This window comes from Euprymna scolopes, chromosome 25 (genome assembly GCF_053919585.1).
Source record: "Euprymna scolopes isolate OS-2025 chromosome 25, ASM5391958v1, whole genome shotgun sequence".
NCBI lineage: Eukaryota > Metazoa > Mollusca > Cephalopoda > Sepiida > Sepiolidae > Euprymna > Euprymna scolopes.
Genome location: NC_136506.1, coordinates 56,884,783 through 56,907,471, shown reverse-complemented (window position 1 = coordinate 56,907,471; position 22,689 = coordinate 56,884,783). Strand labels below are relative to the sequence as shown.

The window sequence follows — 22,689 nt, the reverse complement described above, 5'->3', positions numbered from 1 at the left end:
TCTACCACTGGACCATCTGTCGTCGAATGGGTGGAAAAGGCTAAAAAGATCTGTACACTGTGCAGAATTAAAGAACCAGCCACAGTCATTCCTTTGAGGTTAACCGGAGGGGCCTATGCAGTCTACCAGCAACTCGGAGATGAACCAGACTGGGATACAATCAAACACAGCCTGTATACAGCGTTTGGTACAGATCCGTTTGTTGCATGGCAACAGTTCAGGAGCCGGCGACTCTACCCTAAGGAAACCGTTGATGTGTACCTAGCCGACCTACGAAAGTTGTCGGTACCATTTGGTGGGGTTAATGATAAGATATTAAGATGTACCTTTTTGTAGGTTTGCCTGAGGAGGTCAGCAAACTGTTGCGGGCATCGTCACGAATTGATGAAGTGACAACAGACGAGTTATTAGCCCAAGCTTGAAACATCTGTAATGAACAGAAGCAAATTGCAGCAGCAACTAGTATTCAACATGCAACAGTCGAACCGCATGAAGCAATGTAGATTCTCTCCCAGGTAGTAATAAGCATGTAGGCCCAGTGTGCTATAAATTTGGGGAGGCCAATCATTTTGCTAAGGATTGCCGGAGTGATAGGAGGTGTGTATATCCACGAGTACAGAGAACAGTATAATGCTATCGCTGCAATAAGTATGGGCACATATCTCGCAACTGTTTGGGAAACGACGTTAGGGGCAAGGGACTATCACCACCCTTGCCCCTTGCCAACAAATAAACACAGGATTCCCGTCATTGGCGTTAAAATTGACGATATGCAGTGTTCAGCACTCATAGATCCCATTGCCACTGGGTCTGTAGGCAGCTCTGAAAAATTGTTGGATCTTCCATTTCTTCAGTACTTCTGTCACTGCTACTGACTTGAATGCAGTTCCGTTGTCGGTTAACAACTCTTCCACGGGGCCTCGTTCCAAAAAGACCTCATCAAGGATTGCCACTATTTCATTGCCTGTTCCTCCACGTAGCTTCTTCCATAGGGCAAATCGCCCAGGCCCACAGTCAATCATGGTCAGGTAAAGTCCACTCCTGTAATGGGTGACATCGCATGCCAGTCTCTCCCAGGTCCCACTCACCTCCAATTGGCCAGCTTCATGCATGCTTGGAGCAGGATCAATCGACTGACATCTGTCGCATGTCCTGACCACTTGCCTCACTTGCTCCTTGGTGATCCTCGGGTCGACTTTTTTCACTAAGTACCAAGTCCTTTCTACCCCCATATGGTGCAAATTGTGCAGTTGTCGCATGCCAACATCATCTAGATCCGATGGAGCAACAACATCTTTCTTTGGCAACAGCCGACTCTTCTTCACTCTCGTGAGAGTATCTGCTCGGTTCTTTTCAGAAGCCACCATGTCTACGCGAAGCTTCAAACAAAACTCTTGCATCAGCTCAGCCAGCACCCCAAGCCTGCGCTTCACTAACATCTCCGTAGCCCGTTTCGTTTTTATCCTTTTTTTGCTTGAAATGAGAGACTTTAGCCAAGCAAACACCGTGGCAGAGTCTGTTTTGATGCAGATGTCACGTAGTCCCCATTTCAAGGCCAGATTGACTCCCTTTATTGTCGCGTGTAATTCCGCCACATTGATGTGGCTGACGTCATTCTTTTTCCTCAACCAGGCTGCATCTTCTGCAACTACTCCTCCAATTTCCAAAACGAGCCCTGTTGCAATGCTGCTCGCATCGCACCACACGACTCCATCCAATGTTCGCGGTACGTTCCAGGTTCCCCGGACTGGGTCTTGCCATTCTGCTTCTTTCAGGAGCTCTTCCATCATGGCAACCGTTCTTTCTCCCACCTTATCATTCCATCCTCGTCCTTCGGCGTGTCTCTTTATGTAGCTGCATGCTGGTCTAAGCCAGCTAGCAACGGGGTAATGTCCGATCAACTTTCCGCATATGGAAAAAAGTTCACGTCTGTTGAGCTCCTGCTTCAGTTGTGGGATCTCGTTTCCCCTGCGAAACTCTAGGCTGCCTGACGCACCTCGTTTCAGTTTTAGGCCCAAAGCAGCCCCTCCGTCTAATTTTTCCGGCTCTTTGGCGACCAAACCGAACCTCTTCAAATGAGCCACCACCTCCTTGGCAGTTACCACAGTTTCATTCACCAGAATGTCGTCTATGTATGAGCTCACTACCCCATCTCCCTTTCCCATTGTCTCCAGAATCTTCCTGAGGATAGTTGACATAATCTTGGGTGCCGAATTTAACCCGAACCCCACTCGCGTAAGGCAGTAGGTTTTGCCTTTGTACTTGACTAACTGATATTTCCAGAGCTTCTTGGCAACATGGAGTTGCAAATAGGCAGATTTTAGATCTACCAACGTAGATGCGCCATTCATCTGCCTCCATTCCCTAATGGTCTCACTACACACATCTACGGTGTCGCCTCCCGTATGGCACTTAACACGGCCGTTCAGCTCTCGGAAATCCAGGACCGGTCTTACTTTCCCTTTAGTTGTTTGCAGAACGGCCATCAACGGCAAAATGCCCAACTCCACGTCATCCATCCAAGGCATCAGTATCCCCTCCTCAATCCATCGGTCGACTTATTGCTCAAATTCCTTTCTCACCCCTCCTTTAAGCGAATTTGTGTAGCACGCCACCCTGTTTGTCAGTGATGGCGCTTGATGTTTCCATGCCCACTCCACCGTCCACCACTCTCCATCGAATTCAGCTCGGAAGTCCTGATCTTTGATCGACAATTTTCTTTCTTCCCCGATCTTGTTGATCCCTCTGGGGGCTTGCTTCGTCACCGCACACTCTGCTAGTCCGAACCTCACGTTGTTACATGTGATGGTAACACCTCCAAGGCGGCATATAACATCCATTCCAATGATGGCTTGGACGGCTGGCACCAGGCGATCAGTGACAATTGCATGGACCCTCATCCAGCGTTCAGCAATATCAATAGTGACGGTCTTCCTCACTCGACACTTCACTCGCGACCCATCGAATGCCACTACTTCACCCTTCCCTTTCCATCTTCCGACCAGGGTAGTATGCACCATGGTAGTGGTGCAGCCAGTGTCAATCAGGGCCATAACTTCCCGTCCTTCCACTGCAATCTTCTGTTTGGGCATCTGCTGCGGGTGCGCCACTATTCTCGAATCGGGGCGGCCGCTGGCACGTCGGCCTCCCCTCGCCAGTTTCCCGAACTTGTGCATTTTACCACTAAATGGCCTCTCCGATTGCATTTGTAACACACTGTCCATTGCAAGATCTTCCTGCAGTCTCTTCTCATGTGTGGTGCCCCGCATTCAAAGCATGCCATCCCCGGGTTCGGCAGATTCCTGCCCACATCCTGCTGTACCGTTGCTGTCGTTCCTCCAGGCTCCGTGGGCTGGGTGCTCACCAAGATTTTTGCAGTTTTAAGCAGCTCACTCACATCCAGCATCTCCACTCCCGGGAGCTGCTGCAACCTTTTCGATATCTCTTCCGGGAACACGGTAACGAAAGTCATCTTGACTACGTGACTCGTGGCGTGTCCCCTGATGCCCAACAACTCAACCAATCTCCTTATCTCATTCGCGTAGACATCAACAGATTCACCAGTCCACCTCTTCTCTTTCAACTTATTAAAGGCCTCGAAAGGCCCCTCGCAAAAGCTTCGATCAGTCGACCCTTGATGGCATCCGCGTCACCCTGTTCCCGCTCGCTGAGCTCCAAATAGAGGGCCAGTGCGTCCCCTTCCAGAAACAGTGGTATTACTGCGGCCACATCATCCAGCCTCTGAATCCTTGCTTACAAGGTCCACTTTTTTAAGCCACGCCACCGCATCACCGTCGCCATTAAAAGGCTTAATCATGTTGCTTAAGCCTGCGTTGGCCATCGCCGAAATAGCTTGAAGTATAATGGGGGGGGGGTTCACCTCAAATACACAAACGGAATGTTCAAGAAAAAATTACTGCTACAGACCTCTGTCTCCACTCTCGTTGCCTTCTCTCCTGCCTGATCGGGAATAATCTCCCACTACCGAGAAATGAACATCGTTTTATAGTTTCCATCTTCACGCACACATGAGATTACGCGAGAACGGACGAAATAAAAATGCGTGCCGCCATGTTTGTTCTTCCTTTTCTTCACCTGAACTCACTCGCTGAGCACCCACGGTAAGACTTGTCTCTCTTGCTTCTAACCACAAAGACCGCACTCGCCATCTTGGATCTTTTCGTTTTTCCTTCTCAGCCAGCACAACAGACGGACACAAGCACGTTTTTGCATCAATCCTTCTCTATTTTCCCCACATTCAACAATTTTGAAAATGTAATCAGTTTCTGCAAAGCAGAAATTTCAACAATTTCAAAGATATAACCCATTTCTGCTATACAGAAAAAGTAAATCATTCAGTGTTTATTTCAACATTTTCGAAAATAAAACCTGTTTTGGCTAAACAGATAAAGTAAGTCTTGACGACGTAAACATTGAAACCAGTTGATTCACTTGCAATGATAATTACTTCCACACTGCAAAGTTTGCCAACAAATTTCATACTACCCCAGTTAAAAAAATAGAAAAACAATTGAAATAATAACTCCAAACGAATTTATCGCCACACCAGGAAATAGTTTTTTTTTATTCATGTTAAATTTTCTTAGGCAACCGCACAAAAAATGTGAAATAACTTTCAATTGGAGCATGAATATTTCGGAACGACTGTTCTTTTAAGAGTAAAAATATTTATATAGCTTCTTTTACTGTCTCTTCTACTGCTGGTAAAGTGGAGGTCAAGAGCTAGAATTTCTGAAGCACCTTCATTGTATAAAAAAAAATCTAAACAGAACAAAATGAAAGAGTTATTATTTAAATAGTTAAAATGATACTTTTTCTCAGGATATTATTTACTGAAGTGTTCCTGGTTTAGGACAACAAAATTAAAGAAATAATAAAAAAAAGAATTCGTCTTTGCAAGCCAACAACCGCCGAGTTTGAGATCACCACTGACACCAACCTTCGTCTGTCTGCCTCTCACCGACCTAACCTGTGAACTCCTTTTATACATGTCTCCCGTTCGATTTTGTGTGATTTTGCTTGACTTCCACCAGAACAGACCTTTTAAAACTATGGGCGCCATCTTGATTTCTCTCTCTCATTTGCCCAACCTCGCCCAACACACACGTGGTAATACTTCTGTTCATTTGATCTGTTTTCCCCTTTCTTTTTCTCTTTTCCTTCTGCTAACTTTAAACAACATGTCTTCTTGATCTCTGGATCATATTTCATAATCCCTCATCCACTGTAGTGGTCGTCTTTCCTTACTTGATCTCTGAAGTGTCTCGCCATCATTTCGCTGCACATTGCTTTCCACCGTTTCATTTTCCACGAGATCAAGAATATGTCTCAGTACTCCATCTACCGCAATGTTGTTGCTAGTATTATTCCCGATTATGTGTCCTCTGCTCCACTGTGTGGTACATCGCGCCCCTGGGAGCTTCACCCATACTTTGTCACTGAGTTTGATGGTCCCTGTTGTCTCCGTCTCACTGCTTGCCGGCTCAACCCTAGGATGCCTCCAGAAGTATTTGAATATTGACAGGTGTGGAACTGTCCCTTGCTATTGCCCGATCTAGGCGACATGTTGTACCAATTGACCGCTTGCTCAGGCAAGGTGTTCCCTCTCTCTGCCACTGCCTTTATTGTCCGGTGGTTTCTTTCTACAATCCCGTTGCCACTGGGTCTATAAGTCAGCTCTAAACAATTGATGGACATTCCATTTCTTTAGCACATCCGCAACTGCTGCTGATTTAAATGTAGTACTGTTGTCGTACTGTAGTACTCTTCCACTGGACCATGCTCCAGAAACACCACATCAAGAGCTGCTGCTATTTCACTGCCCATTTCACCTGGCAGCCATTTCCATAGGGCAAAGCGCCCGGGGCCACAATCGATCATGATCACGTAAAGCCCACCCCTGTAATGGGTGACATCAACTGCAAGTCTTTTCCAGGTCCCAGTCACACCTACTTCTCCTAGTTCTCCAGCTTCGTGCGCCCTTGGAGCAGGGTCAGTTGACTGACACTTGTCACAAGTCCTGACCACTTGCTTCACTTGTTCCATTGAGAAACTCGGATCAACTTTTCTCACTAGGTACAATGCTCTCTCTACTCCCATACGGTGCAGATTGTGCAACTCTCGCACTCCAGAGTTATCCAGATGAGTCACTGCAGCAATATGCTCTTTTGTTGGCACAAGCCAGCTTTTTCTCACTCTTGTGAGAGCATCTGCTTTGTTCTTCTCAGAGGCAACCATGATTACGCTCAGCTTCAAAGAAATCTCCTGCATCAGCTTAGTCAGCATCCCGAGCCTGCATTTCACTAGCATCTCTGCTGCTCCTTTCATTCTTATCCTTTTGTCACCTGAAATCATTGAATTCAGCCAAGCAAACACAGTGGCAGAGTCTGTTTTCACACAGATGTTGCATAGTTTTAAGGCCAAATTAACTCCCTTGGTAACTGCATCCAATTCTGCTACCTTGATGTGGCTAGCATTATCCTTCTTCTGTAGCCAGGCCGCATCCTCTGCAACCACTCCATCCACTTCCAAGACAATCCCTGTTGCAATACTGCTTGCAGCACACCACGCGACTCCATCCAGTGTTTGAGGCATTTTCCATGTTCCCTGAACTGGGTCTTGTTTTTACACTTCTTTCAGGACCTCTTCAATCAAGGCGATCGTTTTTCCCCCCACTATCATCCCATCCTCTACCTTCGGCATGCCTCTTGATGTAGCTGCATGCAGGTCTAAGCCAGCCGGCAATAGGGTAATGCCCAATCAGTCTGCCACATATCGAAAAAGTTCCCACTTCTTTTATTTGTGAGATCTCGTTTCCCGTTCGAAATTCCAGGCCACCCGACGCATTTCGTTTCAGCTTTAGTACCAAAGCCACTCCCCCATCCAATTCTTCCAGTGCCTTGGCGACCAACACAAACTTCTTTAAGTGACCCCCCCCCCTAACGTCACCAGAGTTTCAGTAACGAGGATGTCGTCGATATATGAGCTCACGGTGCCATCTCTTGTCCCCATTTTTCCTAGAATTTTCCTTAGAATGGTTGACATGATCTTGGGTGCCGAGTTCAGCCCGAACCCCACCCTCGTAAGGCAGTAGGTTCTGCCTTTATATCTGAGCAACTGGTACTTCCAGAGTTTCTTAGCAACACAGAGTTGCAAATAGGCAGATTTTAGATCGACCAACTTAGAGGCACCGTTCATTTGCCTCCATTTTCTGATGGTCTCACTGTATATATCTAAAGCGTCAACCCTTTTTTTTTTTTTTCTTCCTTTGAAGATTGTAATGCTGGGTATGGGGCAGCCAAACCAGCTGCCAACATTACTCCACTTTTTTATTGAAACCAACCGAGAGCTCTTTTTAGTATCCTCGCTGTTCCCTTAAGTGCAATTGTCTGAATCTCTTTTGCACTTGGTTCACCAGGAATATTAGTTAGGTAGGACTTCAGGTTCTTCTTCATAAGTCCTGTTGCACCTATGATAACTGGTATGATTGATATCCCCTTAAGATTCCAGTTTCTTTTCATATCATACATGAGACCTTGGTATTTGGTTTGTTTCTCTCTTTCAGCTCTGTTCAGACCGTCATCATTAGGAACACTCACTTCAATCAAGGTTGCAACTCTCTCTGACTTATTCCATATAACTATGTCAGGTTTCACAGCAGCATTTTCAAGGTAGGTGGCTGCCCCAGTATGGCACTCAATGTGTCAGTTCAATTCTCGCATATCTAGTACTGGTCTGACCTTCTCGTTCAAAATACTTTCTTGCTCCTCCTTTAAGCGAGTTATCATAACATGTCACCCTGTTGTTCATTCTTCCATACCCACTCCACTGTCCACTGATTCCCGTTTGATTCTTCCATGCCCACTCCACTGTCCACTGATTCCCGTTTGATTCTTCCATGCCCACTCCACTGTCCACTGATTCCCGTTTGATTCTTCCATACCCACTCCACTGTCCACTGATTCCCGTTTGATTCTTCCATGCCCACTCCACTGTCCACTGATTCCCGTTTGATTCTTCCATGCCCACTCCACTGTCCACTGATTCCCGTTTGATTCTTCCATGCCCACTCCACTGTCCACTGATTCCCGTTTGATTCTTCCATACCCACTCCACTGTCCACTGATTCCCGTTTGATTCTTCCATACCCACTCCACTGTCCACTGATTCCCGTTTGATTCTTCCATGCCCACTCCACTGTCCACTGATTCCCGTTTGATTCTTCCATACCCACTCCACTGTCCACTGATTCCCGTTTGATTCTTCCATGCCCACTCCACTGTCCACTGATTCCCGTTTGATTCTCCCATGCCCACTCCACTGTCCACTGATTCCCGTTTGATTCTTCCATGCCCACTCCACTGTCCACTGATTCCCGTTTGATTCTTCCATACCCACTCCACTGTCCACTGATTCCCGTTTGATTCTTCCATGCCCACTCCACTGTCCACTGATTCCCGTTTGATTCTCCCATGCCCACTCCACTGTCCACTGATTCCCGTTTGATTCTTCCATGCCCACTCCACTGTCCACTGATTCCCGTTTGATTCTTCCATACCCACTCCACTGTCCACTGATTCCCGTTTGATTCTCCCATGCCCACTCCACTGTCCACTGATTCCCGTTTGATTCTTCCATGCCCACTCCACTGTCCACTGATTCCTGTTTGATTCTTCCATACCCACTCCACTGTCCACTGATTCCCGTTTGATTCTTCCATGCCCACTCCACTGTCCACTGATTCCCGTTTGATTCTTCCATACCCACTCCACTGTCCACTGATTCCCGTTTGATTCTTCCATGCCCACTCCACTGTCCACTGATTCCCGTTTGATTCTTCCATGCCCACTCCACTGTCCACTGATTCCCGTTTGATTCTTCCATACCCACTCCACTGTCCACTGATTCCCGTTTGATTCTTCCATGCCCACTCCATTGTCCACTGATTCCCGTTTGATTCTTCCATACCCACTCCACTGTCCACTGATTCCCGTTTGATTCTTCCATGCCCACTCCACTGTCCACTGATTCCCGTTTGATTCTCCCATGCCCACTCCACTGTCCACTGATTTCCATCGAATTCCGCTCTAAAATCCAGATCACTGATTGATATCCATTTCTTTTCTCTAACCTGTTTGATTCCTTCGTTAACCTGCTCTGTTACTGCACATCCAGTGTGTCCGAACCTCACAACATTGCTGCCGACTGTAACACCTCCAAGTCAGCATATTATGTCCAGTCCGACAATTGTTTGGACGCCAGGCATTAGGTGATCAGTGACAACCGCATGGACTCTCATCTGGTGATCCTCGATTTCAATTGTGACAGTCCTCCTCTCTCGACATTTCACTTGTGACCCATCGAATGCCACTACTTCGCCCCTCCCTTTCTATCCTCTGACAAAAAGATATAAAGAGCTTAACAAGGCTTACAAAGTTGTTCCTCCTACCATATTAGATAAGATCAATGCTGATGCAAAAAACTTCTACAAAAGATGAACCTTCATAACTATATGGAAATATTAACTCCAGGTACACCGAGATTCACGTTCAAGGACCACAAACCTAACTTCCAAGATAACCCTACTATTAGCTTAATCTGCCCGTCTAGCTCTGATAGCTACATGAAGCTCTGATATTTGTGCTGTCAGCGAAACAATTCTAGATAGAATCATCCCATCAGTAATGAAAAAATTAAGCTTACCTCTTTGGCAAAATTCTCAATCAGTAATCAATTGATTCACTAATCTCAAAGATAGAAATAATATAAGTTTCATTTTATTTGACATAAACAATTATTACCAATCAATTTCCCCTATACTTTTAAACAAGGCCCTTATTTTTGCAAAAAAAAACCCAAAAAAAACACACACTCAGATTTAACAGATTTAGAAATTAAACTGATTCTTCTGGCCAGACGTTCTCTCATTTACTTTGACAATAAACATTGGACCAGGAAGGACACCCCTGATAGTTTTGATATCCTCATGGGTTTTTCAGACTCGGCATTGTGACGGATTTGGTCGGGATCTTCCTATTAAAGGAGCTTAAGATATATTTCAAGCAGATCCAAGGAGATCTTTATGGAGACGATGCCTTCCTCGCTACAAGAGCCAGGCCTAGAGAGTATAATAAAACTGTCAAAAATCTTCATAGTTTTTTTTTCATAATGTTATATCCTTACTTTAAATAAGAATACAGCAAGAAACACAGGGTTATGGGTGAAAGACAAAAGGGTTTATTTACAAGGGAAAACAGGTGACATAAGAGTTACTCGACATCTTGTCTTATTCTCTTCCTGTCTATTTCCTTCTCTCTCAGTCACGTGAGAGGGTATAGTTCATTTCATCTATGAAGGGATGTTAGGTCATTCCATTACATCACCTTCCTCCCAAGCTAAATTCTTCCATAGAATTTTGCTTCTTTTCCTTTTTAGACTTTGTCCAAAAAATTCGGTCCTTTTCCTTTTCCTTCTCCTCACCATTTGTGTTTGCCGATTTTTTACTTTTGGAGAGTGACTGGATTTCTAAGTTACCGGTACTTCCTTGTTTGGAGGTTGTATATGGAATGTGTCATATAGCACTTCCATTGGTAACTCTTGGTTTCTGACTGTTTCTATGTATTGGGGTCTCAGTTGGTTAATATGTTTTTTTGTGGAAAAAAGTCTGCCCTTTTATAATGTAAACCATTCTCTCAATTCTTCTTGAGATTATGGCTTCTTCCCAAAAACTCTTCCCTGCCCGATAATTTTTGAAGAAAACTTTATCCCCGTCATTGTAAGTCTTGTACTTTACATTATCCTTGATACTTTTTTTTACTTTTTCTCTTGGGATTAACCGGTCGAACACCAAACGTACTTTCCTGGCAAACATAATTTCAGCTGGGGATAATTTAGCATTTGGATTTGGATTTGGTGTTATCCTATATATTGCTAAGAATTAAAAATTTTTTTTTTTTTTGCTGTGTCGATGTTATTATTCTTTTATAAAGCTCATATCGACAAATCTTTTCGCTTGTCCGTTTGATCGAGGGTTAAAAGTTGGTGTTGTAATGTGTTCAATGGCCAGTGCCTCACAGTAGTGCTTGAATTCTTGACCTGTGAACATAGTGCCATTATCACTAACAATTGTTTTCGGAACTCTGAACCGACTAAATACCTCGTCCAGCGCTTTTATTGTGTTTGCCACTGTAGGGTGCTTGTATTTAAAAATTTCTGGCCATTTTGACATACTATCTACGATTACTAGGTAATAATATCCCTTCAGAGGTCCTGCGTAATCGATATGGATGCGTGTCCAGGGTACATCTGTTTCAGGCCAAGGTTGCGTCCATATGGGGGAGATCTTGCAGCTAGTTGGCAACCTTTACATAGTTTCACCATTTTCTCAATATCCTGATCCATTCTAGGCCAGTATGTGAATCCTCTCATTAGGGCCTTCATTCTGGAGATTCCAGGATGTCCCATGTGGAATTCCTTTAGGATTTTCTTTTGTAATACTTGCGGTATCACCACTCTGTCTGCGTACATCAAAGTTTCATCACACATAGAAAATGGAAACACTTTTAATCCTTTTCTATTCTTTTCGTCTTGTCCCACTTGTTTTTTTATCTTATTAATATATTTATCTGTTTTTGCTGCTTTCTTTATTTCCTCAAGTGTAACAGGAAGTTCCCTAACAGTATTTATTAATATATCTGTTGGTTCATTTTCTTCTTTTAGTGCTGCTATAACAGTTTCTTCAAATTCAGTTTTACTGGGAATCAATCTTGACATACCTCTGCATGTGCAATTTTACTAGATGCTAGGTGTTTCATTTTGAAATCGTAATTGAGCAAAATAATACTCCATCTCTGTAATCTATTTGTATGATTAGAAACCCCTTTTTTTCGAACCAAAAATCGGTAGTAATGGTTTATGGTTCGTTTTGAAGATGAAAGATCTTCCATGAATGAATCTATGAAACTTTCTCACGGCATACACATTCGCCAAACCCTCTTTTTCGATCTGACTGTACTTTCTTTCAGCAGGTAATAAAACACTCAAGGCGTGAGAAATTGGTTTAGCACATCCATCTTCTATTCTGTGTAGAAGCACCGCTCCTAAACCATATTCGCTTGCATCTCCGCTACAATTAGACCCTTTTTCGAATCGTAATGTGCTAACGCTAGATCCAATAACAAACATATTTTAATTTTTTGGAATGCTTCCTCACCTTCTTTTGTCCAGAGCCATTTTTTTTATTCTTCTTCAATAATTCATTTAATGGTGCTCTTAGTTCATGCATATTTGGAATATAAGAATTATAGTAGTTTGCTAGACCCAAGAATGACTGTAACTTCACTACATTGTCTGGTCTAGGCATGTCTCTAATTGCTTATTTCCTATTTAGGTTAGGTCTTCTACCTTTCCAATCAATTATTTGTCCCAAATATTCAATCTTGTCCATACCAAAATTACATTTTTCGAGAGCCACTTTAAATCCGCAGTTTTCTATTTTCTCGAATACCTTTCGGATATGGTTTTTATGTTCTTCAACATTTTTGTTTATCAAAATGTCGTCTAAATAAGCCATTGCAAAATTCAAGCCTGCTAGCATGGAATCCATAATTTGTTGGAATAAATTTGGTGCTACTTTCAACCCAAACGGTAATCATTTTAGTGAAAATAATCCTTTTTGAGTATTCATTGTCAGGTATTTAGAACAATCTTCGTGGACTTTGACCTGCAAATATGCTTCTGACAAGTCAATTTTTGTGAAAATTTTTCTTCCATTTAACTTAAAAAATATTTCTTCAGGGGTAGGGAGTGGATAGTTATGATCCTTTAAGGAATCATTCAGTCCTGTCGAAAAATCTCCACATACTCTGATTTTTTTTCTTTTTCTTTTTCACATAAACTGTGGGTGATGCCATTCAGAGTAGTCCACTTTTTTATTACTCCGATTTCTTTGAGTCTATTTAATTCTTTCTTGATTGTTTCTAATGCTGAATACGGACCGGTATGAAGCTGAGTCGGGGTGGATGTCTCTGGTAAGAATCTTATGACTCTAGGTCAGCGCTTCACCCTACGTTGTCCGTAACACAATATAAACATAAAAATAAAATAATGACAAGTAAAGTTTCAGCCACGATTTGTGACCTATTTGACACGTTGTCTGGGTTTCTCATTAGCACATTTTGTCCCGAACGATTCAAACTCAAAGCCAGAATGACACAATGCTAGAATCTTAAAAAACGAATTTTATTCAACATCCTTAAATTTAATATCACACCGCAATAGGTTGAGGTGAGGTCGGATGATAAAAAAGAAACATCATAAAAGAAAAAAAAGAAAACAAGGTGACAAACAAAAAAAAATAATATAAGAGAAAATGTATATACCATTTCCATTATGGTATGACAGTTCGGCCAAGGACAAGGAGTGGGGATATCGGGATGGGGAAATCATAATAGTCACTTACCTTTATCCAATTGGACTTTCGTGTTTCATAATGTCTCTGCAAAGTTCATCATTCGCGAGATTTTTCCTGTTTGGTTTCTTCTTGGATGGGGACGTCCGTTGACATGACGATATTTTTGTTCGTTGCAACCCTATTCTTATTCATCTTGAATATCTTTGCCGTGAACTTTCCATTATGTCCATTCTCGGCCGAAAAAATTCAACTCGCGTTTATTTCAGGGAAATCTGTTTGCGCTGCTCTTTGGGCATTCCTGAGCACCACTGGCTCATAGTGAGTTTTTTTTTTATTCATTATTCGCTCAAACGTAAACAAAACAACCAGTCCATTTGACACCGTTCACTGCTCTCCCCAGTCTCTTTTTCTTTTCTTATCTTTTTATCTTGCCTCTCAATTTTTTTTATATGAACGCTATCGTTTTTCATCATTGACAAAACGCTCAGTTCAAAAACTGCTTTCTTTATTCGTTTGTGACGATTTCACTTTTTCTTTCTCTCCCTTTCCCTTTTCATCAGCTTCACTGACAGTGGGCTCTCTCGCGCATTGCATTTTCAGAGGGAGGGAGGGGTGTGTGTGTACGCCTCGAACGCTAGTGCGTTTATTTATTTGTTATTATTATCATTATTTATTTATTTTTTACTGAATTTAAATTCACGCTCGCCGAAGGCGAGTGGGGAGGGTGCATTCATATTTGAATTTAAATTCGCCGTTCGCCGTAGGTGTTCCCTAAGAGATAAAAAAAAACTATTTCTTATTCCGTTATGATTATTTCTTAATTTATCAACCGATATCAACCAGCCTCTCTACCAATATAACACCTCCAAGCATAACAGAAAAAAAATTCCTTATTCTCTTTTTTTTTATCTGATTCGTGCTTTTGTTTATTTATTTATTTGTTTATTTATTTAATTATTTCTTAATCATGTTTTTTTGATAGGGCATCTGCTACCACATTGTTCTTGCCGCTAATGTGCATGATATCTAAATTAAATTCCTGCAGCATAAGGCTCCAAGACATTAATCTTCTATACTTGTTCTTCATCCTATTCACGTAGACCAACGGATTATGGTCAGTAAATACTGAGATTGGAGTAGGCGCTGAGGTCACGTAGATCTCAAAGTGAAGAAGGCTTGATATTAGCGCTAATGCTTCCTTCTCTATCGTTGAATAGGATTTCTGGAATTCATTAAACTTTTTTGAATAGAAACTAACTGGATGAAGCTGCTCGTCTTCCCCCGGTTGCGATAGCACTGCTCCGATGCCTTTGTCACTAGCATCTACGGCTAAGTGTGTCAGCAAGACACGCATTCATTAATCTTACAAACGTGGCCTGTGAGTTCCTCATGCCAAAGGGCATCACTCAGTATTGATATGCCGATATTTGTTTGGCTCGTTCTGTTAGGGGTACCGCCCAATACCCCTTCAAGAGATCGCATTTGGTGATATATTTTGCTCGCCCTATTTTATCTATACAGTCGTCTATTCTGGGAATAGGATATGAGTTGGCCTTGGTGAGTGCGTTTACTTTTCGATAGTCAGTGCAAAATCGCACTATCACATCGGGCTTGTCTACATTCGTGCACCTGGGCGCATCTGAGAATAAGTCTATGTACTCTGAGAGTATTGTTTTTAAACTCTGCCCTTCCTTCGAAGGCAGGTGGGCAAATTTGGCATCTAAATTTCCCAAGACAGCTGAGTTGTTTAACTTCCTAGGTGGGTCCTTGGCCACACCGGTTTCCCCTTCAGTGCTGGTCAGTTCCAGTTCTACTTGGATACGCGGTGCTATCAGCACCGCTTTCTCTTCCGTCCTTCTAAAATACTTTTGCATCATATTAACATGACATACTTGCGTCTTCTTTCTACATTCTGGGGTATCTATTAGGTAGTTAAGGGAGCTAATCTTTTTGGCTACTGTATAGGGTCCCTGGTATCTGGCCTTAAATGGCTGACCGGTTAGGGGTAACAGTAGTAGGACTTCCTCCCCTTCTTTGAATTCTCTTTCTATCGTTTTCTTGTCATATGCGGCTTTCATGGTTTTCTGACTATTCTCTAGGTGATTTCTGGCTACCTCTCCCACTTCTGGCAGGGTTTTTCGCATTTTAGCCACATATTCCGACATATTGTTCGGCATGGGCTCATCGTTTACTCATCGTTCTTTTATTAGTTTTAGTGGCCCACGTACTGGGTGGCCAAAAACAAGCTCGAATGGGATGAACCCTAGTGATTCCTGTACTGCTTCATGCGCCGCAAACAACATGTAGAGAATACCTCTGTCCCACTCGTCATCATGTTCCACACAATATGCTTTTAGCATAGTTTTGAGTGTGGCGTGAAAACGTTCCAGCACTCCTTGGGACTGCGGGTGATATGCGCTGGATCTGACGTGCGTGACTCCCAATTGTGCCGCTGTCTGCCTGAAGATCTTTGACATGAAATTAGACCCTTGGTCTGTCTGGATTGTTTTTGGTAATCCCACCTTTGTAAAGAAAGTTATCAGGGTGTCTACTATCTTTTTCGCCGATATATTCCGCAATGGGATCGCTTCAGGGGATCTGGTGGACGCACACATTATAGTCATTAGATATTTATGGCCAGCTTTAGTTTTAGGCAACAGTCCCACACAGTCGACAATCACTCAAACGAAAGGTTCCTCCACTGCTGGTATTGGTTGGAGTGGCGCCAGAGGAATCTTCTGGTTGGGTTTTCCTGTCACTTGACATATCTTGCATGTTTGACAGAACATTTCCACGTCCTCCATAATTCCTGGCCAATAGATGTGTCTCGTGAGCTTTTTGTGCGTCTTAGTGACACCCAGGTGACCCGCTAATGGTATCTTGTGTGCAACTTTTAGCACTTCCTCCTGGTACGCTTTCGGCACTATCACTTGCTCGTGTACGCTCTGGTCTATCCGCTCCGTCACACTGGGAGGATTCCACCTTCTCATTAATATGCCGGTATTGAGGAAGTATTGTCCTGCCCTGCCATCGGATTCTTCATTTCCGATCCGCCCAAACAGGGGTTTCAAATCGACATCATTTCGTTGTTCCTTAATTAGTTCTTGTCGCGGTATTAATAGATTGGATCGCAGCCCTATATCTTCTTTTGCTTGTTCCTTCCTTTCTGATGACCTAGTTGTAGACTTCTCCCTCTCTTCTCCCCCCTCGTCGTTACAATTGCCGATGCCTTATCTTCTGATGCCTTGAGTTCCCCCATGGATTCAGGCTTCATTTGGCTCGAGGGTTTGATTCGGCTTTTGGCAATGCCGTTACCTACTATCATCGCCACGCCGGTCATAGGTAAGCTACTAATGACTCCCACGATGATCTCGTCTGATATCCAATCTGATTCTAGGTAAATTTTAACTAGAGGAATTTTCATAGATTTATCTTCTATGCCTCTAATAGTGACTGTCCTAATGGAGGTTGTTTTTATTCCCGTGGGCATGTGGTTCCTTAGCACTATGGATTGGGAAGCATCCGTGTCTCTTAGGATATTGATGGGCCTTCCCTGGCTCTTTTTATTTCTGGAAATGTATCCTCTCGATGTGAAGGGTTTATACTCCATTTCTACATTTGCGTGTACCATCAACTGTGGTTTAGCTGGAGGATTTCGAATTTGTTCCGGGCGTCGCTTCACCCAACAGTTTGCAGCTATGTGACCCAGCTTCTTACAGTTGAAACATGTGATAGGACTGGCTTCCTGTTTGAATGGCGATTGTTTGGCTGAGAATGCGGACCGCTTCGTTTTTTATGGAGTGGATAGACCTCTCTATTACGTGGATGTGTAGGCTTATGCAATCCTCGTCTACCCTTGTGGGTGATGACATACTCGTCCGCTAATTTAGCCACGTCGAGTACTGTTGCTACTTGTTTCTCGGCCAGGTGTAGCCTCATGTCTTGGGGGATGCAGTTTAGAAATTCTTCTATTAATAGGAGCTGTTTCAATTTTTCAAAATCTCCCTCCACACCTTTAGAGCTACACCAACGATTGATGAGTGCTTCTTTTCGATTTGCAAACTCTATATAGGCCTGATCTTCGCTTACCCTAAACCCCCTGAATTTTTGTTGGTATGCTCTTGGGACTAGTTCGTATGCCTTTAAAATCGCTGCCTTGATGGTTTCATAATCTGCGCAGTCCTCTGCTGGGAGCGCCGTGTACGACCTTTGTGCTTTCCCATACAGCGTGCATTCCTTCAGCCAGAGCTGTCCTTTCAAAGTGTGCGAAGTACTCGTCCACTTCAGTTTCAACAAATTTAGTGATCAGCCGTACATGTTTCATCACGTCGAAGCTATTCAGTCTATTCTCGTTTGTTTGGTGCCTTATGGTTAGCTCACCTATATACCATTTCCATTATGGTATGACAGTTCGGCTAAGGACAAGGAGCGGGGATATCGGGATGGGGAAATCATAATAAATTGGACTTTCGTGTTTCATAATGTCTCCGCAAAGTTCATCAATCGCGAGATTTTTCCTGTTTGGTTTCTTCTTGGATGGGGACGCCCTTCGACATGACGATATTTTTGTTCGTTGCAACCCTGTTCTTATTCATCTTGAATATCTTCACTGTGAACTTTCCATGATATCTATTCTCGGTCGAAAGTATTCAACTCTTGTTTATTTCAAGGAAATCTGTTTGCGCTGCGCTTTGAGCATTCCTGAGCACCACCGGCTCATAGTAATTTTTTTTTTATTCATTATTCGCTCAAACGTAAACAAAACAACCAGTCCATTTGACACCGTTCACTGCTCTCCCCAGTCTCTTTTTCTTTTCTTATCTTTTTATCTTGCCTCTCAATTTTTTTTATATGAACGCTATCGTTTTTCATCATTGACAAAACGCTCAGTTCAAAACTGCTTTCTTTATTCGTTTGTGACGATTTCACTTTTTCTTTCTCTCCCTTTCCCTTTTCATCAGCTTCGCTGACAGTGGGCTCTCTCGCGCATTGCATTTTCAGAGGGAGGGAGGGGTGTGTGTACGCCTCGAATGCTAGTGCATTTATTTATTTGTTATTATTATTTTTTTTTTTATTGAATTTAAATTCGCACTCGCTGAAGGGGTGCATGCTTTCATATTTGTACTTGAATTTAAATTCGCCGTTCGCCGTAGGCGTGTCCTAAGAGATTAAAAAAACTATTTCTTATTCCGTTATGATTATTTCTTAATTTATCAACCGATATCAATCAGCCTCTCTACCAATATAACATCTCCAAGCATAACAGAAAAAAAAAAAATTCCTTATTCTTTCTTTTTTTTTAAATTTGATTCGTGTTTTTGTTTATTTATTTATTTGTTTATTTATTTATTTCTTAATCATGTTTTCTCGATAGGGCATCTGCTACCACATTGTTCTTGCCGCTAATGTGCATGATATCTAAATTAAATTCCTGCAGCATAAGGCTCCAAGACATTAATCTTCTATACTTGTTCTTCATCTTATTCACGTAGACCAACGAATTATGGTCAGTAAGATTGGAGTAGGCGCTGAGGTCACGCATATCTCAAAGTGAAGAAGGCTTGATATTAGCGCTAATGCTTCCTTCTCTATCGTTGAATAGGATTTCTGGAATCCATTAAATATTTTTGGGTAGAAACTAACTGGATGAAACTGCTCGTCTTCCCCCGGTTGCAATAGCACTGCTCCGATGCCTTTGTCACTGGCATCTATGACTAAGCTAAAGGGTTGACTGAATGAAGGAGTTTTCAGTATTGGTTCTGTACTCAACGCTCGTTTTATGGTTTCGAATGCTTCCTGGCATTCCACTGACCATCTTAATTTACTGTGCTTTTTCAATAGTTCCGTCAGGGGCGTGACGATGCTCGCAAAATCCCTACAAAACTTCCTATAGTATCCGGCCATACCCAAGAATCGCCTTAGGCTCCAAACATTTTTCAGTGCTGGGTATGTTTCGATCTCTTGGAAAAACAATAGCGTCTGTATAAAAAAAAATTGAGAGGCAAGAAAAAATGATAGAAAAGAAAAAGAGACTGGAAAGAGCAGTGAATGTTGTCAAATGGACCGGTTGTTTTGTGCGAATAATGAATAAAAAAAAAAAACTCGCTATGAGCCAGTGGTGCTCAGGAATGCCCAAAGCGCAATGTTAACAGATTTCCCTGAAATAAACAAGAGTTTAATTCTTTCGGCTGAAAATAGATATCATGGAAAGTTCACGGCGAAGATATTCAAGATGAATAAGAATAGGGTTGCAACGAACAAAAATATCGTCATGTCGATGGGCGTCCCCATCCAAGAAGAAACCAAACAGGAAAAATCTCGCGAATGATGAACTTTGCGGAGACATTATGAAACACGAAAGTCCAATTGGATAAAGTTAAGTGACTATTATGATTTCCCCATCCCGATATCCCCACTCCTTGTCCTTGGCCGAACTGTCATACCATAATGGAAATCGTATATACATTGTCTCTTATATTATTATTTTCTTTTTATTGAATTTAAATTCACGCTCGCCAAAGGCGAGGGGGGTGCATGCTTTCATATTTATATTGGAAGTTTAATTCACCGTTCGCCATAAGCGTTTCCTAAGAGATAAAAAAAAAACTATTTCTTATTCCGTTATGATTATTTCTTAATTTATCAACCGATATCAACCAGCCTCTCTACCAATATAACACAGTTCAAATTTCACTTCCGTTTTAGTGCAGCAACCCAGACCTTCAGAAAATACATTTTTAAATCCTTCTTCATATCCACAACAAATCTTCCTGGCAGTTTTGGACTTTCAGATCCTGTCACATTTACTCTTTTGCAAAATGAGTTTATTGGTTTCTCCCATAAATTGAAAAGTATCATCAAATAGAATCTTTTCCAGGTGTCACATACATTTTAGTTTTTAACGTCTTTTCATTCAGGGTCACATTAGTATAAAATTCACCCTTAAATTTTATATCTATTTCCAGACATTCCTCTGGCAATTTTCTATGTGTTTTGCAGCTTTGGAGAACCAATTTTCTTCCATGTTGTTTCATCAATTAAGGATATGTCACTTCCAGTATCCAAAAGATAGTTTACTTTCCGGCCATTGATTCTAACTTCAATATATTTCCTTTTTTTACCATACATGGACTCTTTTTTAGAATCAATGGTCTTTATTTCAGGCTTACAATATTCCTCCCTTTTGCATACTGCTGTGTCCTTTACGCCCGCACTTATAGCATATTTTGCTTTTGAAGTAGCACTCTTTTGTGAAGTGATTCTTTCCTCCACACGTCTGACAGTAATTTTTTTACATAGTGGTTACCTTGCTTTACCCTTTGTATTTTGTCAACATTTTTCTCTTCGATACTAGTATTATCCTGTTTTAAATTTAACAGTTTCTGGCATTCCTTAGTAACTTTCTGTAATGTTATTTCTATGTCTTGGTTCATAATGAATAATATCCTAGAGCGAATCTCTTGTGGGAATTGAAAATTCCCAGGCTAATTCGATTGTCACCTTTTAACTCAGGAGAGCGACCTAGCTACGTCACTTCCTTTTTCTCATATTTCTTTCTCTTTTCCGCTGAACGCTCGACCAGTCAAGATGTGAGAGAAATCACTCCTGATGGGGGCATCGGCCACCCAACCAGCTTCTGACTAACTCGTCAGCCTATCATCAGTCACAAGTAACGAACTCTTATTTCTCAACGAACTTTTATTCTTTCTTAATATTTCTCATGTCTATTTATGTAAATAAATTGCATTCCTTAGCTGATTTATACCGGTATGTTTTCGTCATCATTATGCGACCTTTTGCTTTTTCAATCCTTCTATCATACAATACATTCACCATACACAATGGGGATGGGATCGTCTATCACGCAAGCAACCCCCCCCCAACACTCTTTATCCTTCGAGAATGTTTACCCTTGCACAAATATCAAGCATTTAAACATGTCCTCTTTTAGGTCTTACAACTTAAATAACTTGCATTGGGCATTTACTCTCCCAGCATAGGCAATAAAGTCTTCATCATCTTGTTTCAAAATATTTAAACACCTATAACGAGTATAAAATAAGCTATCCCGTTCCCCGAAAATGTTCAATAAAATTTCTATAGTCTCTTTAAAAGAAATATCTTCGGGTTTCTTTGAGAGTATAAAATTGGTATACTTGGTATTTTCATGGGAACCCAGTTTTTGCAGCAGTAAAATATTTTTTCTTTGTCCGTTTCTTCATCGTTTGGAAAAAATATTTTCGTATCTACGATAATATGCTGGAAACGTTAAGCCATTAGTTGGTTCATATAAAAATTCAGTCAGCGAATTTGCAATTCCTTCCGGAGTGAACCGACAATCCTTTTTTTCTTCTTGTTTCATTAATATTGTTTTTAATCCGTAATTTTGTTTTAACTGTTCTTTTTGTAAAAATTCCATCTGACTTTGCTGAGCTGCCAGTGCTAATTGTATCGTTTTTGTAACCTCGGCTAATTGTTCCATGCTGTAGAGTTTTTTTTTTAACACAGTAATAAAACAAAAGGTTAACAGTACCTGCAAAAAGTATTAAATAAATTCACTGAATAGTTTTTTTTAACCACAAAAAAAACATTCATTTGTAGACAAACGTTTTTGCAACACCCACAAAATTGACACTGAAACACAGCCTACACGTGTTTTTTTGCCGCCGTATTTTTTTCTTCTTATGAAACAAAAGAAGTTTGAAATGGACACTTTCAAAAATTGTTCCTTTCGCTTCATGAAATGTCAATTTCTCTTTTTTTCAGTAGGACCGTAACAGACTGAATTAAAAAAAAATAATTTATTTTTGTGTGTCTTAGCTTTTTTTTTCAGTAGTTGAATTTATCCGTGCAGTATTTTCTTTTCTTCGTTTTCCAATATTTTTGGCTTAAAGTTCCCTTTTTGTGAGTTCGAATCCTGTCGCCATTTGTTATATCCTTACTTTATTTACAGTAATAAGAAACACGGGGTTATGAGTGAAAGACAAAAGGGTTTATTTACAAGGGAATACAGGTGACATAAGAGTTACTCGACATCTTTTCTTATTCTTTTCCTGTCTTTTTTTCGTCTCTCTCAGTCACGTGAGAGGGTATAGTTCTTTTCGTCTATGAAGGGATGTTAGGTTATTCCATTACATAAAATAACTTTGGACTCTCCATAACAGTTGAAGCTAACAAGAAAACGGTTAACTTCTAAGATATCTCACTAAACCTCAATTCTGAAACATGTCATAAGCCAACCCTCACACTATTATGTG

General features: G+C 41.7%; 1 protein-coding gene across 1 annotated transcript; it reads right to left on the bottom strand.

Annotated features, from left to right (window-relative positions):
* Positions 1-5,727: 5,727 nt before the first annotated feature.
* On the bottom strand, positions 5,728-6,615 carry LOC145247201 (uncharacterized). The gene has a single exon (XM_080108833.1). The coding sequence runs from the start codon at positions 6,613-6,615 to the stop codon at positions 5,728-5,730; it is 888 nt and encodes a 295-aa protein (XP_079964959.1).
* Between the last annotated feature and the right edge of the window lie 16,074 nt (positions 6,616-22,689).